The following is a 23,372-nucleotide window of genomic DNA, read 5'->3' as shown; positions in this document are numbered from 1 at the left end:
TGACTTCCCACATTATCCTGATGGGCAGCTCACAACTCCTCCTCTGCCACTTGATCATACCTTTATTGATTTCAAGAATGAATTACAATCTCCATTTGCTTTGTAACTTAAGCATTTTCCCCATTGTCCATCACAGGAAGCATTAGCAGAGCATAATGTGGTGACACAGAAACAACCTGGGGTTTAGAGAGAAAGGTCCTTGGGTGAGGGAGGCTCGGTTTCCTCCTCTGTAATGTGGAGTGACTAATTTCCACCATGCCTAGTTGTTCTGAAGATTAAATGAGATGCAATACCGAGAAATCCAATGGCTGGTACGTACACTCAGAAATAACACCTGACATTCACCATGGATGTGCTACATGTCCTGCATTGTTGGAAAGGCTATATAAGTTTCATAAGTAGTGATGTCTTTAAGTGTCCCCCAGACCGTAGCACACTGGGACAGATTTTTTACCCTTGTTTTAGAGCATATAGATTGAGGCACAGAGAAGTTCAAGTACCTGGCCAAGGTCAGAAGGCAAGTGGCAGAGCTACATTGGAAGCCATGTTCCATTGACACTAGAGCCCACATGCTGAGTTTCTGTTCTCTGTTGCATCCTGCATGCTCCCAGCTCAGTATCCTCATTTTACAATCTATACAGTGTAGTTCGGCTGAACCCTACATTCCCAGGTGGCCCTGACTTTCATTATACATACAACATTATACATAACATGTAGTCAGGCTTCATGCTGAGGAGCACTAGCTCAGAGTCAGTGACCTAAACTTGCCCAGCCTCGCTATTTGTTAGCTGTGTGACCTTGGACATATCTTTTAATCTTCTGTGTCTTGCTCTTCTCCTTTGTCATATCAGGAGTCTAATCCATTCCTCATGGGGATGTTGTAAGGATTAAATGAGATATAAAACATTTAGGTATGAGGGCAGAGAGTATTCAGTAAGTCTCATGGCCATTATTACTAATAGCAACAGTGTTTGTGTTAGAATCAGCAATAGCATTCATATTTATGTAGGTTTTGGCGGCACCAGGAGAACTGGGAGGAAATGAGAACCGGGTGGCAGCATTAGCACAGTTAGGTCACTGACACAAGTGTCCTAGCCCCACAGGATGGCAGAGGCAAGTGGGCCCTTGAGATCATCAGTCCGGTATGGCAGAAGAGGAAAGGTCAAGGCCAGAGAGAGCCCTTGTCCCAGGAAGTTAATAACTGAACCTGAATCCTGAAGACCCTAGAATCCTAAATGAGAATTTTTATTTCTCAAACTATAATTCTAGTATTTGTAAATCAGGGTATAGGAATTTACATTCAACACTGATGAACTTTAAGTAATAAGATGTTAAAATATTTGGAGAACTGTGCTTCACATTAATAAGGTTGTCCTCGGTGGAAGATGTAGGGTCAAGGCATACAGCTCCTCTGTGAGCCTACCTGGCCCTCCAGTCAGCTCCCAGAGGCCTCAAGAGTGGGTTGAGTGACAGCCTTATAGAAGAATGAAATTATGGCATTTGCAGGTAAATGGATGGAACTAGAGAATGTCATGCTAAGTAAAATAAGCCAATCCCCCCAAAACAAAGGCTGAATATTTTCTCTGATAAGCAGAGGCTGATCCATAGTAGGGGAGGGGGGATAGGGAAGAATGAAGGAACTTTGGATTGTGCAGAGGGGAGTGAGAGGAAGGGTGGGGTGGTGGAGATGGGAAGGACAGTAGAATGAGACAGACATTATTACCCTATATACATGTATGATTACCACACTGGTGTGACTCTGCACCATGTACAGCCAGAGAAATGAGAAGTTATGCTCCAATAGTGTACAGTGTGTCAAAATGCATTCTACTGTCATGTGTAACTAATTAGAACAACAACAACAAGAGTGGGCTGAGTGAGTCCCACAGTGGGGTTCTATGTTGTGGATAGACGCGGCCTCTATACAGTATTATGGCAGAAACCAAAGATGGCACCCTACCTGCCTCCCCTGCCTCTGCCTTTATCCCACCACGGTGGGGCCATGTGAGTGCAGGTGTGCCACAACCAGGGAACTCACTTCTCTGGAAGCATTTGAACATGTGCTGTGAACAGTCAAGGACTCAATTCTTATACATGCCCTTGCCCCCCAAAAGAAACTATTCCTGCAGATTCCCTGTGGGAAGAGACTTGAAGCATCAGCATTCAGCACCAGGTTGACCCAGGCCTGGGTGGCGAGAGCTGCAGCCTGGAAGCTCACATTCCCTCAGTGCCGGCAGGATCTCAGCAACCACATTAAGCTGGGAGAGCACAGAGCAGTGGCTTCTGGGCTCTCCAGGAGGCCCAGCCTGTGGTCCCTAAAGACATTAGAAGTTGCTAGGCCATCTTGTCATTGGGCAACCCAGGTGGTGTCGGGGCCCCAAGGCAGACCTGGGGGTGCTCCAGCTTCAACAGGTAATGGAAAGAAGTACTGCCCCACCCCAGAGATCACTTCCTCACCTGTAAATGAGGAGTCTGGATTCAGTCTCACTGAAGACCCCTCTGGCTTAAGAGTTATAGTCTTCCTACCAATCTGAAGGAGTCTGTGGATTTTCTCTTTTCTCTCCTGAAACATACACAAAATGGTCTGAGGGGCTAAGCTTTTTTTGTAAGCTTCCCTCTGATGTGTACTCCATGTACCAAACAAGTCATCTGGAAGCTTCTGGTAGAGTCTAAACTGAGGCAATTCCAGTGGAAAACCAGGAGTTGGGCATGTGGGTGGAGTCTGGTCCTCTGTCCTAACTGTGGGGATGTCTTGGTTACAATCACATTGGAAAGACTTGGTAGCACCATTTTTATTCTTACTAACTTTAATTCAGTATGAAAGGATTTCTTTTTTTTTTTAATCTTGAAGTACAGTGTATGATTTTAATCAAATCTGAAATCATAGGCAAATGCCTTGTTTAAGGCATTACATGTAAGAGATTACATGTAAAATACAGATAAGCAATTCAGAAATTGAGCACTGCCAACTAATAGGTATCTTAGCCCTACTTGTTTTTCTTTTATCATTTTTTTTTTATTTTTACAGACTGCATTTTGATTCATTGTACACAAATGGGGTACATCTTTTCTATGGTTGTGCATGATGTAGATTCATACCATTCGTGCAATCATATATGTACATGGGATAATGATGTCTGTCTCATTCCACCATCTTTCATACCACCCACCCCTCCCCACTCTCATTTCCCTCTATGTAATCTAAAGTTCCTCCATTTTTCTCTCACCCCCCACCCCTGCACCCCCATTATATATCATCATCCACTTATCAGGGAAAACATTTGGCCTTTGGTTTTTTGGGATTGGCTTATTTCACTTAGCATGAGAGTCTCTAATTCCATCCATTTATCTGCAAATGCCACGATATTATTCTTCTTTATGGCTGAATAATATTTCATTGTGTATATATACCACAGTTTCTTTATTCATTCGTCTGTTGAAGGGCATCTAGGTTGGTTCCACAATCTAGCTACTGTGAACTGAACTGCTATAAACATTGATGTGGCTGCGTTACTGCAGTATGCTAATTTTAAGTCCTTTGGGTATAAGTGTCTGTCCAGTTCCTTGGCCCATTTATTGACTGGGTTCTTTGGATTTTTGATGTAAAGTTACGTACGTTCTTTATAAATTTTGTAGATAAGTACTCTATCTGAATTGTGTGTGGAAAAGATTTTCTACCACTCTGTAGGCTCTCTTTTCATATTATTGCTCTATCCTTTGCTGAGAAAAAGTTTTTCTTAAAAATCAAAGTATATTCCAGAATATTGAGTTCTTCATAAATAGGAACTGGATCTATTTTTTTTTTTTTTTGTTAGTTACTTAACAAATATTTTTGGAGCATCTGCTAAGAGTTTAGTGAAAACAGAACAGAAAAGGGTGCTGCTAGCCAGGGAAACTGAGGTGGAGCATTACATGGAAAACTAGGGAGAAAAGCTGTAGATCAGCCTGTAAGCCCAGACTGGAAAGATGGTCTTAGAAGCTGAAGAGTGGCGAGTGGAGTCACCCCCCACTCCAACGTTGGTAATTTGACAGGTTTTCAAGTGGGACTTCCCATCTGGTAATATTCTTACAAGACTTTGGATAAATTGTGGTAGAGGCTGGAAAGATCCCATTCAATTAGCAGGGGTTTACAGAAAACATTTTAAGAGTTTGTATAAGTCAGGCATATAAATCCATTTAAAGTATATGATGCAAAGGAGCGATTTACATAACCAATAACAACATAGAGTAGCAAATATTTTCAGGCAGAGGGAGGCTAAGTTATTGTTTGCTACCTCAATTCCAAATAGTTTTTTCAGTCTCGTGAATAGCAGCTTAACCCATTAAGTTCCAAGGTTTTAATTCTGTAGATATTTCAATGAGATAGGTGCAATAAAACAGGTTGGCAATCATAATCTAGAGTTTATATCCTTCACCTGTTAACTTTTCTCAAAAGACTAGAGCTCTAAATCAATATTTATTTCAAGTTACCATAAATGATATATTTGTTGCTCAATTAAATTTTCCATAGGTGCCCCACATCTGGGATAATGAGAGTTGGATTAATTAGCTGCCTTCATTTAATGACAACAAAAAAGGAAATCTGCAGGTTTTCTCTCCTCACTTTTCTTTATCTGTTTGTACAACATACCTTGAATCATTAATCCAGTTTAATTTCTGACTTTAAAAATTTTTTTTTTTCATATAACACGTGCAAGCTGAAGCCAAGTGAGCCTTCTGGTGGTGGGGACCCTAGTCTTGGGAGGCAATTTGGGCTGGACACACAGAAAGACCCAACCTTTACACCCTTAGCCATATCCCTGCCAAGGTCAAGCAGCTCAGAGTCCTCTGATATTACCCTCACCTTAAGTAACAAAAACACATCACCTTTTTCTTTATTCAGTAAGTAATCTATTAAGAGCTTACACCGTGTCCCTCATTCAAACTCTAACACCTGTTTTAGAGGTTTCCTCTAAATGAGCATCATCCATGCCCCATGCCAGGAACAGAGCAGTGAGGGATATGTGGTTGGTCTCATCTTCAAGGATCTCATGGTCTTCTGGAGGAGGAAAGATTATCCCAATTAGATGACAGCACTCAGTTTGTGCAAAACTAGCCTAGAAAGGGGTGGGAGTGAACACTGTTTAAGGAATGCTCCAGCTGGGCCCTGAAGACTGGGCAGGCAGTTTTCAAGTGAACAAGTGGAAAGATCCAGATAGAGGGAACAATTCAGAGAGAGGTAAAAGCTTTGTATTGAGCTACAACAAGACTCAGGCCACTTGTGGTAGGGCTACTTGAGCTGGATCAGGTAGCAACAGATTAAAACAATTGTAAATTCTTAATTCTTAACCAAGTCCAGAAGGCATTGGATTCTGTTGTATACCAAGTTGGGAAAAACTTCAGTGCTCTGGACAGATGAGAAAAGAGGGGTTCTGAGAGTTCTGATGACTCTCCAAGGTCATGCAGTTCATCACCAGAGTCAGAACTTGGAAGTGTGACTCCCTGCCCAGTGTTCTTCTACCTCTTCTTCCTGGGTGACAGTGGAGGCTGGTTTTTTATTTGCTTGATTCCATTTTGTGATGGCCTTATCTTTGACAAAACCTGGCTACTGTCCTCAGGAAGCAGTCGAGCGTATCTTCTCCCTCATTGCCATCAGCAAGGGTACCTCAGTCAGGCTCTGAGCATAGCTGGACTAATGCCAGGCTGTTTGACATCCCCCTGGCCTGGCATGAACACTCCCTCCTGGCAGAGTTCACCTAGCCTAATTGCTTGTTTTGTATCCCAGCTGCCTGACATATGCCAAACCCATGTGTTGACTCCCTGATGCTGGAGACAACTACACTAGGGCATTTCAAATTAGCTTTTGTGAGTTTTACCAGTAACAGGGGAATGTGATTCATGCATTTCTATAACTCTAGCACCTAACATGGCACCTGACTCATGGTAGGTGCCTGGTTTTCTTTTTTTAGTGACTGCAGATCTAGACACAGTACTAACAGTAAGGACCTGAAAGTGAGAAGTCCAAGCTTTGAGTGACAGCTCATACAATTTTGTTTCTCTCCGGGTGACCTTGAGCAAGGTCTCAGAGTTTCATTATCAACAAACAGGGAACAAGATCCCATGCTTACCCCAGCCCCTGGAGATGAGATCCCAGCCCTCCTCTACCTCACATGTAAGCACATGAGACGACTTTGTGAAGGTGAATGAAATAGTCCTAGATGCTCACAATAATGGAGAAATACCTATAAAGTATAGGGAATCCAAAATAGAGGGTGATGAATTATGCCAGGAAGATTTATAACAACCTACTGAGGTACTAACAGTATAGAAGGGACTCTAAGGGTGAGTAGAAAATAGCACCCCAAACTCTGTTATGCCAAGATAACAAAGGAAAATAAAACATGTCAAATAAAGGACTGGTAATAAGAGGATCATATGAGCCAACTGGGAAGCTGACCTGAGTGGTTTCTCAACAAGGTGGTCTTCCATTATGGATCTTCGCATATAAAGCAGCTGCTCTATCTTAGCCATATCCTCAGCACTAAGCAAGTACCTAACCCTAAGTGTAGGGTCAGTGCTCTGGTGGTGTGCCAGCTCATACCAGCTCACAAGAACTGATTAGTAAGTGCTTAGGAACTCTTTAAGCTGGCTGCTTTACACAGTCACTGTTAAAAATTAAAACATAAAATTAAATTACACTAAAAGCTTATGAATACTCAAAATTTATAACTTCCTAAATATTTCACTGTATTTTATAATTATCTTTGCTTCTGAGGTTATTTGGGACTATTGTATCTCTATGGTGGGAATACTACATAGTGTCCTACTGTGCATCTTCTCCAACTTTGTGACATCTTGTTGGTAGCTTGAAATCAGCCATCATGGGAGTATTTACACCATAGCACTGGGCAAGTGCTACAAATCACAACTGTTTTTCTTTCTCCCTTTCTTTCTTCCTTTCTTTCTGTCTTCCTTTCTTTTTTTCCCCCTCCCTAAGTCTGCTGTTAAACAGACCTACCAGTATACCACTGGTGGCAACAGTTGAATAAGTGCGTGAAGCATTGGAAAACTTCCGTAGCTCTTCAAACCTCCCTAGACAAACACAGATGGCAAAAGACACATTTCATAGGCCTCTACAGAACTAACTTACCCATCTCCATCTCCTTTGTTACAAGAAAGGCTTTCTGTTAAACCTGGGTTTCTTGACAACTGAAAATCATCGTCAAATAGAGGGGGATGGAAGCGTTTTTCTCTAGGACTTGATTCCAGAATCAAATGCCTATTTTGACATGAGTAAGGCCTCTGTGGTCTACCGGGGTAGAGAGTCGACTTAAATCTTCTCCAGAATCCAAAAGTAATCCACAGGAGCCTAGGCTAAAATTACATCTGCTCTGGCTTGCAGAATTTGAGGCGACATGATAGCAAAATGGTACTGATTTAACGATTCCCAATTATTGGAAAATCCCCACAGAGAGATAAATCAGAGGATGCTGGCCTGCATGTACATAAGGGGCAGTAGCCAGGGTAGCCCTCAAAAGGAAACCATCCCCAGAGGGTCGATTATTTTCCATGCAGAATCTGAAGGTATGTATGTCAGGAGAAGGCTGGCTAGTAGCCAACATCAGGGGATGAGATCTGTTAGTAATTCTCTGGAAGGACAAAGTTCCTACAATAAGAAATTCAATTGTCCTCCATTAAAGAAAGCATCTCTCAGTACCAGCTGAATACAATTGATGGAATAAATCTTTCCCATTAGTGGAGAGATAATTTCACATAAATATATTGGGAGACCTTCAGAACAGGACTAAGTCTTTGCTGAGTTTCACCTGCTTAACTTGTTTGTCATGTAATAGCATTTAGAACAATGACCTCGGAAGAAAACCACTGACTAAATTAGCGTTAACCAGATTGTGGAGAGTGAGGTGGGGTGGGGGTGGGGTGCCTGGTGCATTGTGGGTAGTTGTTTTTGCCTTCAGAAAGGACAAGCTGACACTAGTGAGACCAGCTGCTTACAAGCCTGGTGTTAATTGCTTTTCTCATCAAACAGAGAAAAGTTTATCACTCTAGGAAGGTAGAGATGTGGGTACCTAATAAGGCAAGGACAAAGTTTGAGATCTTTTTTCATGAATGCCCATGAGCCTCATCAGTAGTTCTTCTCTCAGCCAGGAAAAAAAAAAAAAAAAAAAAAGCCTTCCGAAACCAAGTGCGCAGAGTTATGTGGGCAAGAGCACCTGCATTTTTGCCTCAGATTGGTCTTGTCATTGAGGTCTGTGTCCCCAGTGTCCTAATCCTTAGAATGTTGACACCAGCCAGCACCTTCATTCCCACCAACTGACGGTGGCAAACACACTGGTCTAGCACTGGACCCACAGTTGTAAGGCCCCAAGTCAAGTCAGGCCATGACACCACTTCCTACGTGACTTTAGCCAAATAACATAACCTCTTCTTTTCCTCTTCTATAAAATAAGAGGTTCCCCTAGCCTATCCTTTTCTAGCTCCCTTCTCCAGACTTTGAGACTCCCCAGAGTTGCCTTCAGAACCAACCCAAGGGGGAAAGGAACCCTGACTCTGCTTCGTGTAGAACAGATCTTCTTTTCCCTTGTTTTCAACATTTGGATATTTATAAAATGTCATCTGTAAAAAGGTTCTGTTTCTGAAATATGTGAAGTTATCATGCTTGATGATCTTCAGTTGTCCCACTTATTTGCTCATTTCCCTATTTTTTTCAACTGTGACCTAGTACCTATTAGGCATAATCCAGGCACTGTAGAGAGAAAGACAGGAAGAGAACTTGACTCTGCCCTCAAAAAGTTCAGGCTCTATTGGAGAGAGAGGGAGGGAGGGAGAGAGAAAGAGAGATTGAGAGAGAGAGACGTGTATGTTTGTTATCAAGGTGTTTGTATCAGGTTTTGAGGGTCATAGGGTCTGGTTCTTATTAGGGACATCAAGAAAGACTTCAGGGAAGAGGTATCACTTGAAGTGGGTCTTTAGGAATGAGAATGTCGGGAAGGGGCTGCAGCAATGACATTTTAGGCAGATGGAAGAGCATTATAGAGACTCAAGGGGTACAAAGCAACGTTTGCCTGGCATGACGTTTAGTTAAAGCATGTGGTTTGTTGTCTAGTATACAGAGAAAGAATGGGGCAGGGGTGCAGTACTGAGAGAGATTACAGGTTCCAGAATCCATCCTATGTGAATGTGACATCTGCCCTTCTCTCATAATGCCAGATGAAAGGAAGTACCCTCTATCCTGTTCACTTTCTTGTATATTCAGTTCCAGTGAGACAGCTAATGCCCCTTATGGAGCTTACTCTGCACCAGGATGAAAATACAGGCTCAAAGGATTGTCACATACCTGCACAGATTCAGAGAACTAGGAAACAGCAAAACTGGGATTTGAACCTGGGACCCCTGACTCCAAATCTATATATATATATAGCTGCACTGTGTTGCCCTCTGGAATCAGCTTTCTCTCCTTACAGCGTAATATGATATCCTTAGAAAATAACCTCTGAGTGTTTTATTTGAAAACATTCTCCAAGAACTGTTCTTTCAAGGGTACTCTGATACCTTAAATTGAGGTGATATTTTTAAGAGGGTAGCATATATCTGGAGTGAATATCTTGGGTATGACGCATCTGAGCAACCGGTCTTCTGTCTTCTGACCTCTGGTGGTTCCCTACCAGCCAGACTCTGACCATGGAAGGGATCTCATGTTATTCTCTCTTCTTTTCCCACAGGCATGCTTGTGTCATTCGTGGTCAAGTAATGACATCAGATGGGACCCCGCTTGTTGGTGTGAACATCAGTTTTGTCAATAACCCGCTCTTTGGGTACACAATCAGCAGGCAAGATGGCAGGTAGGTGACCTCTTATGGACCAGGAAGAGTGAAATCTTTGTTCTCATGGTTTTGCCACATAGCTGCCATTGGATTGACAATATAGAAAGAGGATGGGACTTGGATCCAAAAGGCCTGAGTTCAAATGCCTAGCTCTGCAGTTTATTGGGTATATGACCTTATGCCTGACTCCAGCCATAGAACAAGCAATTTCTTCTCATGTGGACATCAGAGTAAACATAGGGTACCTTATCCATATTATCCTGCTCCATGATTTATGGTATGAAATACTATCATCGTGTGGACTACTTTCCACAGACCAGAGAGTTCCTGAAGTCTTAGCCATTCCTCTTGCGTGGTTTCCATCTGCAACTGCTCAGGTGTTTGGAAGCTATTTGGGTGATAATCTTCTGACCTTAAATTCCTCTAAGAACAATCAGTAAAATGAAGTAAATCTTCCTTAACAACACTAGCTCTCCCCCTTTTACATTGTCCTTGGACAGATCTCCTTATCTCTCTAAGCCTGCACTTCTCCACCTGTTAAATGGTCCTAATGCTATCCATCTCACAAATTGTTTTGGGGGATTAGTTGATATGATGGATGAGGAAACACCTGACACATAGGAGATGTTTTATAAATCTTAGTTCTGGTCAGGTACCATGGCACATGCTTAGAATCCCAGTGGCTCAAGAGGCAAAGGCAGAAAGAGTTCAAAGCCAGCCTCAGCAACTTAATGAGGCCCTAAGGAACTGAGTGAGACCCTGTCTCTAAAGAAAATACAAAAAAGGCTGGGGATGTGACTCAGTGGTTGAGTGTCCCTGGGCTCAATCCCTGATACCAAAAAATATGAATAAAGAGATAAATCTTAGTTCCCTTCTCCACTCATTAATTGCTGTATTTCAGGTCTGGCACATAGTAGGTATATAATAAATATTAACTGATATTAAAATTACAAATTATTGAATAATGAGAAGGAGATGGTGACAAGATAGGCCATGAGAATATTTTGGAGAAAAGGGAAGGAGGAGCAAAGTGGAATATTTAGGCTGTCAGTGGTGACAAGTCCTCTATTTTTAATAAAATCAGGTGGTGGCATTCCATCTGGCTAACTGTGGGCCCATAAGGTTGATTTTCACTCTGTGTTGGAAATTATGCTCCAGCCTGATTGATTTTAGCACCTCTTTAATCCAATATCAGATGCGAGCATGTCCCGGCCGAGGTGCTAATGAAGTAGAGGCTCATCTGTTTGTAGACATGTGTGCCTCTTAGACGGGGCTGGCAAGCTTGGCATGGGAGCCTCCCCACCTCCATGTGAATGGGAAGGGGCCCAGCTGGAGGAGGTTCTTGACTAACCCCCAGGGGTAATCTGGCCAGGCCAGGCCACTGCTCCCTACCCTGCACACATTCCAACCAGGAAGCACATCAGTGCAGACTCCCGCTACAGAGCAAAGGAGTCTCCTTCATTATGCACTGCCTGCACTGCCTCCGGGTTTGGGGCTCCTGGCTTTATGGAGATGGCAGATGTGAGCCTCCTAGACAACAGGTGTTCTGACTACATGATAACCTGCTGGGAAACAGTCATCAAAAAGGAACCCTTGAGGATTGTTCTTTTTTGCCATGAAACTTGCCAGTCACTCATGAGGTGGTGGATCATCAGTCCTTGCACCCTGCTAGGCTTGGCAAGGGTAGGTCCAAAAAACACAACAGGGTCTGGCATAAATATGGTGGCCCTTGGGGAAAAACTCACTTTCTAGCACCTTTGGCCTCTGATGCCTCCTGTTTGTGCTACCCCTAAGATCCCTGCTGACCCTTGAGTGTATGGAGACCCCAGAGGGATATTTCCTGCATCAGCCTCCTGTTATGGCATAGTAACCAGAATGACTGCCACTGAGAGCCTGATCGGTTCCACTGCCACAGATCGGTTCCTACCAATGCATTGTGGGGCTTAAATTTTCTTCCCATCTTAGACACTGCTTACTGTATGGGAAAGTTATCACTGTTCCCATTCTGTCTGAAATTTCGTTTGTTATAAGTGAGCAAGTTGCCTCTTGCCCATTTCTCTCCCCACTAGCTTGACCCACCTTCTTAACTCTCATACCTTTGGAGAAACCATAAGGCTAGAGATACAGTCTGGAGATAAGAGTACATACAAGGGCACTGTAACCCCAGGGACTGATGTGTCTGTGATCCCCGCTTTCCTTGACACTTGCGCCAGCTTCCCCACCCCTGCACGCATGCTAATATACCAGGTTTCAGGTTTTAACAGGAGCTCATAAACAAAACAGTAGTAGAGAAGTTCACCAAAGAGATCATTAAAGAAATGGAAAATAGAAGTCGTGAAGAAACACTGAATCAGACAGGAGAAACAGCTCAGGCTCATTGAATTGAAAAATGGGACTATACAGAGCATGACACCCAGGAAATGTGTGGGGCCCTGATCTTTTCCCATCCATCACTCATCTCTCAAATTAATAATGCTGCCAAGTGATTATGGTCATCAACTTCATTTTACAGATGAGGAAATAGAGACTTGGAAAGGGAGCATAACTCACCCATAGTGTGTAGTATTGCTCAGGCTGGCCCTAAGCTGTTTGAGCTTTCTGTGGGAACCAGGCAGGTCTCCTCTTTGGGGTCAGAGTCACATTCATATTCACAACAAGGTTTTCCCAACAATGAGTAGGCCTGGCTCCAGCCCATTACACTCAGTGGCTGGCAAGGCCAGATGCCCCAGCCTGCTCACAGTCTTGGGAATGTGTCTTCTCATGTTTGTCTTTCCGCCCTCCCCACACTCAGTCTCTCATGAAGAGAGCTTTTGATGCTAGCCAAAATTCTGTTTGATAGTTTAAAATGGTCTGTCAAATCACAGATGCTATTAAGCTCTGTAATAGAAGTCGCTCTCTGGTTGTTTCCCCCAAACCATGGATATTCTGAAGACCCACCACCTGAACTCTTGGTCCAAAATAAGTACCTTCCCTGGTGTTTCTCTGTCATTATGTATTGAAGGAGGTGGTGCCTGACTTCTTCTTCCCAAGTGTGGCATAGAAAGAGCTGAGTGAGAAGCAGGGAAAGTGGGTGAAACATTCCTGCAGAGGATGGAAGGTTCAGTCTTTGGAACTTGGAGATCCGAATCTGGGAGTGCCATGTACCAAGAGCAGGATTGGGCACTAGGACAGGGCAATTGAGTGTAAAAACCTTGTAGCCTTTAGGGGAAGGAAGAGCAAGATGGAGCAGTGGGCCCAATATCATAATGTGGGTTTATCAGAGTAAAGGTGAGATCCAGCTTCGGGTCTCTCAAACCAACTGCACAAGTGAACACAGAGTTGAATTGCAACAATGAAGTAAGAAGGGACATAGAATATTCAGTGGACCATCAATCAATTGATGGTGTCACTTGTGCACTCATTGTATAAACTTTTAAACATCAAGCTCTGGGCTTATTCCTGGAAAGATGTCCCTGGCTCAGACAGCTTGGTGAGCAATCACAGTGCAGTGGGGGTTGAGGGGTGCTAAGAAGCAGCTCGCATGGAGGAGCTGGAATTCTGACTGAGTAAGGTTGGGAGTGGACGATGTTTAAATAGATCCAAAAAGATGAGGACAGACCTTGAAAATGCACCCCAAAAGCAATAGCTAAAGAACTATTTCCAGAGAGACACTGCAGCCAGGGGTGGCAGGTAGACAGAACCACTGTTTCCAAGTCATCGCAGCAGGTAGAACCAGGATCAGAGAATAAGGATGTAGAAGGAGGGAGATCCATGTGAAATTCCAAAATATGAAAAATCCTAACCATGAGAACTAGCCAAAGATGGGCTATTTCCCCTGTGGATACAGCAAACTCCCCATCACTGGAAGTGGGCCCCTTGATGGTGATTCTGTAGAAGGTACCAACACATCCAACTGGAGGGGAGACTAGGTCAGATGACTAGTAAGTTCCCTTCTGGTAGTTCGACTGTTACTTGATTTTACATGTTCTGTTTTAGGAGGGGAAAGAACACAAAATTCCAATCTGAGATCTCATGACATACTGAACCCCGGGTCTTCTGTAGAAGTGAAACACTCTACTTGGCCAAGCAGAGGTGACCTGCAGGATTAGTGACATACCTTGGTTTATACCTGACCTCACATGGCCTCTCATGCACCTGTACAACCCAGAGATCAGGCTCTCTGGGGGTCTGGACACTGTCTAAAGATGGAGATATACAAATGGGGACTCAGTTTCCTCAGATTTTCAAGACAAAAGTTCCATGCCAGGGCTTGGAAGGGCAAGTGCCTTGCTAGGATTGTGTGCAGGAGATGGAGGTTAAGACTCCATAACCCAACAAATGGCAGCCTGTTTCTGGCTGAGTACTGTTGGGTACAATACATTTTTGAGTGGGGCAGGAAAATTCCACATGTATCATCCCCTGCAAGCCTGAAACAAGAGAGGCCCAGCAAAGGGAAGGGCCTCGAGACCACCCTAGCCAAGGCCTATTTGGTGTGGTATCAGAGCCAGAACAAGGCCTAGGAAGGCAGGTTGCTGCTTAGACCTACCTACCATCCACAGAGGCTGTGTACAAGACTGGGCTATCACAGTGATCTCATCTCAACTGAGAGTGCCACTCAGTCTTCTGGCCCCCTTTTGCTTATAAGATGCTGTGATTCTAATTTTGTTGTCTCTAAACAGTTCAGTTATTTTGGAATTGAAAAGGTCTTTGTTGAGTAATCTATCAGAGATTACTATCTATTAGAGCGAAAATTGCTGTAGAATCACAGAATCTGAGTGACTTAAGAATAATCCACTTGAATCTTTGCATTTTATAGATGAGAACACTAAGGACACAGAAGTTAAGTCACTTAACCAAGACGGCACCGTAGTTCATGTCAGAACCAGGACAAGGCTTAGGGTTCCCAACAGCTGAGTCAGGGCTTGTTCTGCTGCGGTTTTACTGGGCTTCAGCTCTGACACAGGAAAAAGGCCAACGTGCCAAGAGCACCACGGCAGCAGACTTGTTAATATCCTGTGCCCTGAAAACTGGCTCTTTTACCAGTGGCCAATCTGCCTCCAGTAAATTCTCTGTGGTGAGTCACTTGACAACGCAGCAACCCCAAAGGCCTTCTGGAGTCACTGTCACCACTTGTGGCTGCAGACAAGCCTTTAGGTATTAAGTTCCCCTCACCAAGTGCTCAGACCCTTTGTGTAATTTTCTCTCCTATTTCTCCTCCCCATCATCCTGATTTTCCTGTCCCCTCCCCTCCACACAGCTTTGACTTGGTCACCAACGGTGGTGTCTCCATCATCCTTCGGTTTGAGCGGGCGCCTTTCATCACACAGGAGCACACCCTCTGGCTGCCCTGGGATCGCTTCTTTGTCATGGAAACCATCGTCATGCGGCATGAAGAGAATGAGATTCCCAGCTGTGATCTGAGCAACTTCGCCCGCCCCAACCCCGTCGTGTCTCCATCCCCATTGACATCCTTCGCCAGCTCCTGCGCAGAGAAAGGTCCCATAGTGCCAGAAATTCAGGTACCCAGCCTTCCTGGCTGCATTTCCCTGTGCTTTTATTTCATTTGGAGATCTAGAGATGGTAGAAAGAAAGAACTTCTCAGGAGTCTGGATCAGATCCTGTCAGCCCATTTTGCTGAATCCAGCTGCCAAACCCCACGGCAGGCATGGTGTCAGGACAGGGGGCCACACATCCTCCACACTGAAAGCTCGTGAGCAGCTGCAACCTGCCTGGCACATCTGGCTTACAGTAAATTCTCTCTCCCTTTCCATGGTGCCATCCAGTGCAGTTCTGCTTTCCTTTACCCAAGTCTGCAGGGTGTTCCCCTCAGTATCTCTGTTGCAAGTATTATAATAATAGGTTGAACCACAAGGAATAAGCCACAGGATCCCAAATAGCTAGCATTATAATAAAGATTAAATTAGAAAAATATCTATGAGGTACTTAGCACATCTGACACCTAGTAAATGCTCAATAAATTTTAGCTATTATTATTAAGATTATTTAACACACGCTGCCTTCACGCCAACTAAGGATTGCTTTGGCTCAAATCTATATACGCAAGTGTTTTACTTAATTATCGTTAAAGGGAAGTAATTGGGAAAGATGCATTTTAATCTGATGGAAATCAAGATGGATTCCTTGCCTGACAAAGAACCCCTGAGTTAAATGTCCTCTACCATCCCCAGCCTGGTTTCCGATGGCAGGAAGAAAGGCCTGAGGAAGGGGAGAGGCGTCAGCCAGAAGTTCAGGAGAAGCCCCTGTCTCCTGCCCTCCTAATGAGGACCCTGGTGATGCACATGTTAATGGATGGCCCCAGCGCTGGCAGAGCATATGCATGTATATGTGTGTGTATTTCATGGCTGGCTGAGCAAACACATCTCTCCGCCTGTGCCCTGTGGAGTGGCTTCCAACGCCAGCCCACAAGAAGGAAACAACCATTGCAAAAGTCTCTTTGCACACACAGGTTGCAAGCTCACTCCTTTTCAGAGATTCAGCACCTGTCTCCTGTCTCAATGACCAGGCTGACCTTTCCTATGAAATGGTTGTCAGTGAAGACAGAACTTGCTGGAGAGAACTAATTTGTTACTCAACCCTGGCTCCTCTCCAGCTAGACATTTTTCCCAGGAGCAGGGACTTCAGAACAAATGAGGTTCAAGGTCACACCCTCTTTACACTGCTCCCTGGGCCAGCTGCCTACAGGGCCAGTTGGGGCACAAACCTTGCTTATTGTCAGACTCAAAATACATGAAAACAAACTCCTGGGGTTTGCCGGTCCAGTCATTGGTTAGTCTTTGCAAGCTCTGGCAGGTGCAAAATGTGAGGGGTACCCTCAAGAAGGACCTTGTGTACAAGAGAGTCAGGACAGCACTGGCTCCTGCCTGTGCTTCACCAGGGTGTACCGCCTGCTTTGCCTGCAACTTGTAAGCTGTGACTTCGGAAGACTGCTTGGGTTAAGCCCACACCCTAGAATTGTGTGTCCAGGAGAGCAGGGTAGGGGTAAATGTTCCCACCTGTCTATGGAATGGACAGAAAAAGGCCCAGTTGATCTGTGAACACAAGGTAAAATATTCATTGTCCCTTGAATGGACATGCTAGCCTTGATTGATTTAATGTTCCCTTTTTTTATTGTAAACACATGGGGTACAACTTGTTTCTGTTTGTACACGAAGTAGAGGTGTAGGTGTACATTTGTGTAATCATACATTTACATAGGGTAATGGTGTTTGATTCATTATGTTATTTTTTCCTTCCCCCCACCCCTCTTTTCCCTCTATACAGTCCCTCCTTCCTCCATTCTTGCCCTACTCCGACCCCCCACTATGTATCATCATCCACTTATCAGCGAGATCATTCGCCCTTTGGATTTTTGAGATTGGCTTATCTCACTTAGCATGATATTCTCCAATTTCATCCATTTGCCTGCAAATGCCATAATTTTAATGTTCCCCTTTTGTGTGTGTGTGTGTGGTTTTTTGTTTTGTTTTGTTTTGTTTTTTGCGGTACTGGGGATCGAACTCAGGGCCTTGTGCTTGCAAGGCAAGCACTCTGCCAGCTGAGCTATCTCCCCAGCCCAATGTTCCCTTCTTGAGAGAGAGCCCCCAGGTTGATGAAAGTCCTCCACTTTTGCCACATACCTGATCATCTGGCATCCATTGACTATTCCACCTTGGGCTGAGCCCACAGCACCTGCAGGAAAAGCACTGCCTTCCCCAACACTCTGTTCATCTGACACAGTGCTAGGGTGGGGACCCCGTGTGCACTGAGACTCCATGCGACCCATCCAGCCTCTCTGGGTAAGCAGGGGCCTCGGTGCAGGTCCTTGCCAGGCTGTACTCTCAACTCTGCCTGGTAATTTGTTTGGTCAACCTCACGTTGCCTCTGCGTACTTCCCTGGAAAGGAACACCATTTGAAACATCTTATTTTAAGAAAGTTTTGAGAAACTTTCTCTCTGGCTCAGGTAGCTGTCCACATTAGTCTGAAAGAAAGACCTCTTTTCACAGGATCCCCAGGTTCATCCACAGCACCGTCATCCTACCTAACAACATTGAGGTGCTGGCCACTTTGTATTGTGACCTTCCCCAGCCCTGTGCTAATCCAGTGAGGAAACTGGGATGCAGAGGTTCCATGAGTCTTTTAGGGTGACACAGCTAGTGAGTGGGAGGCGGCCTGCTGCCAGGTGTCTCGTAGCATTGCCTGTGTGTTCCTCTCGATTTTGGGGTGCCGTGTTGCCATCCATGTTACAGAGGAGGACCCGGGGCTCATCAAGGTACGGCGGCTCATGCAGGGCTGTGCCACGGAAGAGCTGGCCCCAGAGACCAACCCTCAACCTTCCTTTCTCTTCCCTTAATTCCTTTTCTCCATTCTCATCCTTTCTTTCCCCTTCTTCCCCCTGGCCCTCTTCACCTTCCACTCTTCCCTCTTCTTTTTTCTTCCTCCTCCTCCCCTTTTCCACCTGCCCCCACCCCTTTGCTTCATTCTCTGCCTCTTGAACACCAGAATCCATGGGCAATGGCTGTCTTCCTGCCGTTGAGCAATCCAGTGACCATCCCTTGCTGTGGTCTGTCTTGCCTTCTAGGCTCTGCAGGAGGAAATCGCCATCTCTGGTTGCAAGATGAGGCTGAGCTACCTGAGCAGTCGCACCCCGGGCTACAAATCTGTCCTGAGGATCAGCCTCACCCACCCCACCATCCCCTTTAACCTCATGAAGGTCCACCTCATGGTGGCGGTGGAGGGTCGCCTCTTCAGGAAGTGGTTTGCTGCCGCCCCCGACCTGTCCTACTATTTCATGTGGGACAAGACCGATGTCTACAACCAGAAGGTGCTTGGGCTCTCAGAAGCCTTTGGTAAGTTGCCTGCTGCAGAACACCTGCCGTCCCTGCAGAGTGACCCTGGCCACCTCCCTGGCTGATTTTTCCTCCCTTCCTCTTCTCAGATCAAAAATAACTAAGGCTTAATTGCCCTTTAAGCCTCTCAGTGACCATCCATGACATCAAAGAATGTATGGGAAGACCTGAATGTGGAAAATTCCACCATTAAAAATGGCTACAAAACCCAAACACTCCTCAAAAAGCACTGTGGTAGTATGTGATGGGCTAAAGATGCCGTGTGCCACAAAGGCACAACCTGTGGGCTTCGCCTGGCCACCTGACAGCCATCCTGCCTAAACCAACTCATTAAAGTAGAGGAGCTAAGAAACTGGGCTACTTCCTTTTTTTTTTTTTTTTTTGGCCTCATGACCTTATTTCCAATCAGAGATGTTATCTCTCTGTCATTATTATTGCTGTTTTTAGAGCTAAAACCGAAGCTGGCTCTGGCCTTATCTAGCAGCCCCACTGAGAGCTTGGGCTTCCAAGGGCAGGCTTTACTTCTTCCAGCTTCTGGGTCAGGATAGGGTCCGAGAAAGGGCTCCGAGTGGGTCCTTAGCAGTCCTAACACGTGGGGCTGGTCCACCAAGCACTTAGAAGTAACATCTCACCTTGAACCATGCTCTGGTTTCATTCTCTTTGACTTGCCAAGGCAGAGTGAGGAAACAGAGAAAGCCTGTTGTGTTTAGAAAGGAAGAAAGGGAGGGAAGGAAGGAGGAAGGACGGAAGGGAAGGCAGGAGCGTGAAGTACATAAGGGGCTGTCCCTCGAGCACCTGCTCTGGGCACTGTGCTCCCCTGTGCATTAGCATCTCAGTGAATCCTTACAACAGCCTCCCAAGTCCAAAATCCTGTATGAGGACGCTGAAAGCAGAGAAGCGAGGTGCCTTCCCAAGGAGTCACAGCTTGTAATGAGCAGAGCTAGATTTATTCCAGCTCTCCACTATAGTTTGCATCCCTACCTGTCCCACAAAGGAACATTGGGAACAAATATAGCATCTTTTACTGTTTGTGATCCCTTTTGAGGATCAAGCCACATCTATTGTCTTTTCAAAATAAACACCTTTCAGTTGAAATGAGCATATTTAGTATCCACCAGTCAGTTAAAAAGGAAGGGACTGCACAGTGAAATTTCAGGGCTGAGCTCACTTTCTTGAGGTCATGGGTGACCAGTGGAAGATACAGTGACTCAGAGTCATGGGGAAGAGGTGACAGGGACATCTCCAGCCTGTTCCCTGTTACCACAGTTGGTCAGCCATCATTATGGTACATACAAGAAGGGGCTGCCCAGTTGTTAAGGTAGGAAGTTACCCACTGGAAAATAGTGCCTACTCAGAAAGATACTTGGAAAAAATGGCATTTCTGTCTCTGCTGGTTCCCTTCCCAAGGTCACTTACAGGGCTTTTACACACCCAGGCTCAGGGAGCCTACTGTATTTAACCTTCATCCCAAGGACCTACTGAGGGGCCTGGATTTGTGAAACAAAAGTGAAGCCAGAGTATTTGCAAGTTTTGAAAGCTCAAAGCAACCTTCAACTTTCAAAATACCCCAACTGAGCTTCTTTTCCACGTATTCATTACAAATGAGTACAGATTTCTTCCCCATAAAAATTCGAGAAAGAGACAAAGGTAGAAAAAAAGTCATTGTGATCCCATAAACAAATACAATGACTTGTTAATATTTGAATTTGCTTTCTTTTTTCAAGTGTTTTGTTTTGTTTTTGCTGTTTTGTGAGCACACATAGATTATGGAAGATAGCCAATCCTTTCAAGCGAGCATTACTCCAGGGACACTTCCCTGTCACCACCTGGTCTTCCCAGCCATAATTTCCACCGGCTGTGTAATATTCTGGATTGGACATGCTTAAGTTTGCTCAGTCTCTCACCTCTTTCAGACCTTTAGATTAATTCAAATTTCCATTATTATAAATAATGCTGCAGTGAAGACGTTGTGCATAAAGTATTTTCCATATTGAAGATTACTTCCTTGGAATCAATTCACCATGGTCCTTTTAAAATATTCAATACATTTGCTTAACTTTTCCCAATAATGTACAACTGTTCTTTTAAAAAAAAAAAGTTTTTAAGATTTGCAATCACTGTCCATATTTCACATGGTTCTGGTTCCCAGGTAGAAATATGATCCTTTTTTTCCTCTTCTGCAAATGACAAGTAGAGGGCCTTGCTATAGGTCTAAAGACCAAAGATGAAGCTTCACTCACCCATGCATTATATTCTTTCTGATCCCTACAGTTTCTGTGGGTTATGAGTACGAATCCTGCCCAGATCTTATCCTATGGGAAAAAAGAACAGCAGTGCTTCAGGGATATGAAATCGATGCGTCCAAGCTTGGAGGATGGAGCCTGGACAAGCATCATGCCCTCAACATCCAAAGTGGTGAGTGGAAAAATAGAATTCCTTGAGCCAGGCCAGGTTGTGACCTTGTCTCATACCCCTTGGGCCCTCAAAAAAAAAAAAAAAAAAAAAACACTTTGAATTACATGGGTTCCTGTGCAATCCGTTGGTCAGAAGGCTTAGCCAATAAATACTGCTGGGTACCTGCTTTCAGCCTGTCACTGTGCTAGGCACTGGGGATACAGAAATAAGAGGGTTCGAAACTTTACATGGTCAGAAACAAACACTCAAGGGACTATTTGATTGCTGTTCACTGACCATGCCATCACAGAGGGAGGTGCAGGACACCATGGAAGTACAGGAGGAGCACCTCACTCAATGACTCAGGGCATCCCTGGAGAGAAGATGCCTGACCTGAGTCTCGGAAGGTCTGCAGGATTAACTCTGGGTCTCAAATAGGATGAACATTCCAGCAGAGGGCACAGTACCGGTGAAAGAGCTGAAGCCTCCAAGAAGAGTACTTAGAGAGGAGGTCCATTATGATTTGAGTAGAGAATGAGATAAAAGGGAGAGTAGCCAAAGCTGGGGGCTGAGCAGCTGGAGCCCGGGTAGATTAGGACTTTGCACCTCATCCACAGGCAAATGTCAAGCCTCTGAGAGGTTTCAAGCAGGCAAGTGCCACGATTGCATCTGCACCTCAGATAATAACTCAATCTGACTCTTTCATGGTAACCATGTCACGTATCTTCTGCTGAATCTAAAAGTGCAGTGCTTGCCTGTCAAAACCACAGCATGTTTTAAGGGGAAGTTGACAAACTAATTATAAAGTTTATAATAAAATGAAGGTTTATAAATAGCTAAGGCAATCTTTAAAAGAGGAACACAGAAAATAAATTTACCAGATATTAAGTTAAACTAGAAAACTGTAACATCTAAAACTGTGTGATGTTGGCCCAGAAACAGGTAAATGGAGTCCACAGGGCTGAGCGAGGTATTCAGGAGCTGACCTGTGAGTGGTAATTAAAATTAGCCTTGGCCACATGTGTCAGAAAAGCCAAAATTGCACAACTGCAAACAAGTTAAAATTGGCTTCTCACTCACCTACAAGACTGGAGACAGGTAATTCAGAGCTTCAGGATCAGAAGCCCTGATCCTCTCTCCTGGTTCCATTTGGGCCTTCCCAAGGTCACTCCAAGGTGACCACTCCAGCTCCAGCTTTCATGTCCAGCAAGGAGGAGGAATAGGTGAAGAACAAGCCCCTCCCACTATAAGAGTACCTCTCAACACCTGCTCACACTGTGTGCCCTTGGCCAGAGCTCAGACTCAGATGGAGCTGCCCACTGGGCTGGAGGTCCTAGTCTGTTCCAGCAGTCATGTGACAGGCCAGCTGTCAGGACTGCTGTAGCTACAGAGGGAAAGGGGGGATGGGACAGATACTGTGTGTAATTGGAAGTTTCTGCCACACCTTTTGTGTAAGTGGAAAATTAATGAGTACTTTCAAAACATACCCAGAAAATTTGCTCAATATGTGGAGAAAAACTATACTATACACACTGTATACGAAATAAATTTAGATAGTTTTTTAAACATCTAAATATGAAAGATAACACTTCAAAATTAATGGATAAAATATAGAAGAATTTCTTCAAAATCTCAGGAAAGGATTTCCTAAAACCTAAAAAAACACCAACTTTAAGGTGGAAAAGCAATTGATTAGACTACATCGAACATTAAAGCAATCCATTTGATGACTTTGGCAAAGCTAACAGGTGGCCACTTGAGAGAGGTTCCTTGTGACCCATAAAAGCCAAAACCCTGTCAGGCTGTAGGCTGGAAGGCAGAAGGCAGGGTTTAGAGGCTATAACAATAAACAGGGGGTAAAGAATGATCTGGAACAAAAAGAAACAACATGAGTATGGGAGGAAGCTTCCCTGTCACTGAGGTCAATCTCCCCATCAGGCCACTGGGCAGTTAAAGCAGTGAAGACTGTGTGAGATCTGGGATCAGCCTGTTGGGAGCAGATCCAGGCACAAACCCTGGTCTCTGGACGCCATCTTGGTGAGAGGAGACTATGAGCACCTCATTCATCTCTATAAACATATGTCAGTGTCTACTCTATGTCAGGCTTTGTGCTTGGCCCTGGGGCTACAGAAAGAAAAAAAGACATACTGTCCACACTTGAATTGGTACTGATAGAAAGGGAGAAAGGCACCTAGCTATTAGAATCCTCACTGTCACAGAGATGTGAACTGAGCCATGTGCAGCCCATTTGAGAGTCAGAGTAGCTAAACAAGAGCTGGACTCCAGTCCACTTCTCATGCGTGTGGTCTAGAGTAAGCTGCCTGCTCTGTT

The 23,372-nt window shown here is 44.6% G+C and overlaps 1 protein-coding gene across 2 annotated transcripts in view; it reads left to right on the top strand.

Annotated features, from left to right (window-relative positions):
• Tenm4 (teneurin transmembrane protein 4) overlaps window positions 1-23,372 on the top strand; it is a 712,052-nt gene that overhangs the window by 633,899 nt on the left and 54,781 nt on the right. For both annotated transcript variants that reach the window (XM_047517532.1, XM_047517531.1), the window contains exons 20-23: window positions 9,720-9,839; window positions 15,058-15,319; window positions 18,380-18,647; window positions 20,919-21,062. In XM_047517532.1, the coding sequence (XP_047373488.1) occupies window positions 9,720-9,839; window positions 15,058-15,319; window positions 18,380-18,647; window positions 20,919-21,062 (794 nt within the window). The remainder of the gene's footprint in view (window positions 1-9,719; window positions 9,840-15,057; window positions 15,320-18,379; window positions 18,648-20,918; window positions 21,063-23,372) is intronic.

The sequence above is a fragment of the Sciurus carolinensis genome, chromosome 11, assembly GCF_902686445.1.
Source record: "Sciurus carolinensis chromosome 11, mSciCar1.2, whole genome shotgun sequence".
Lineage (NCBI taxonomy): Eukaryota > Metazoa > Chordata > Mammalia > Rodentia > Sciuridae > Sciurus > Sciurus carolinensis.
The sequence above is the reverse complement of the archived record's forward strand: the minus strand, read 5'-3'. Positions and strand labels throughout refer to the sequence as shown.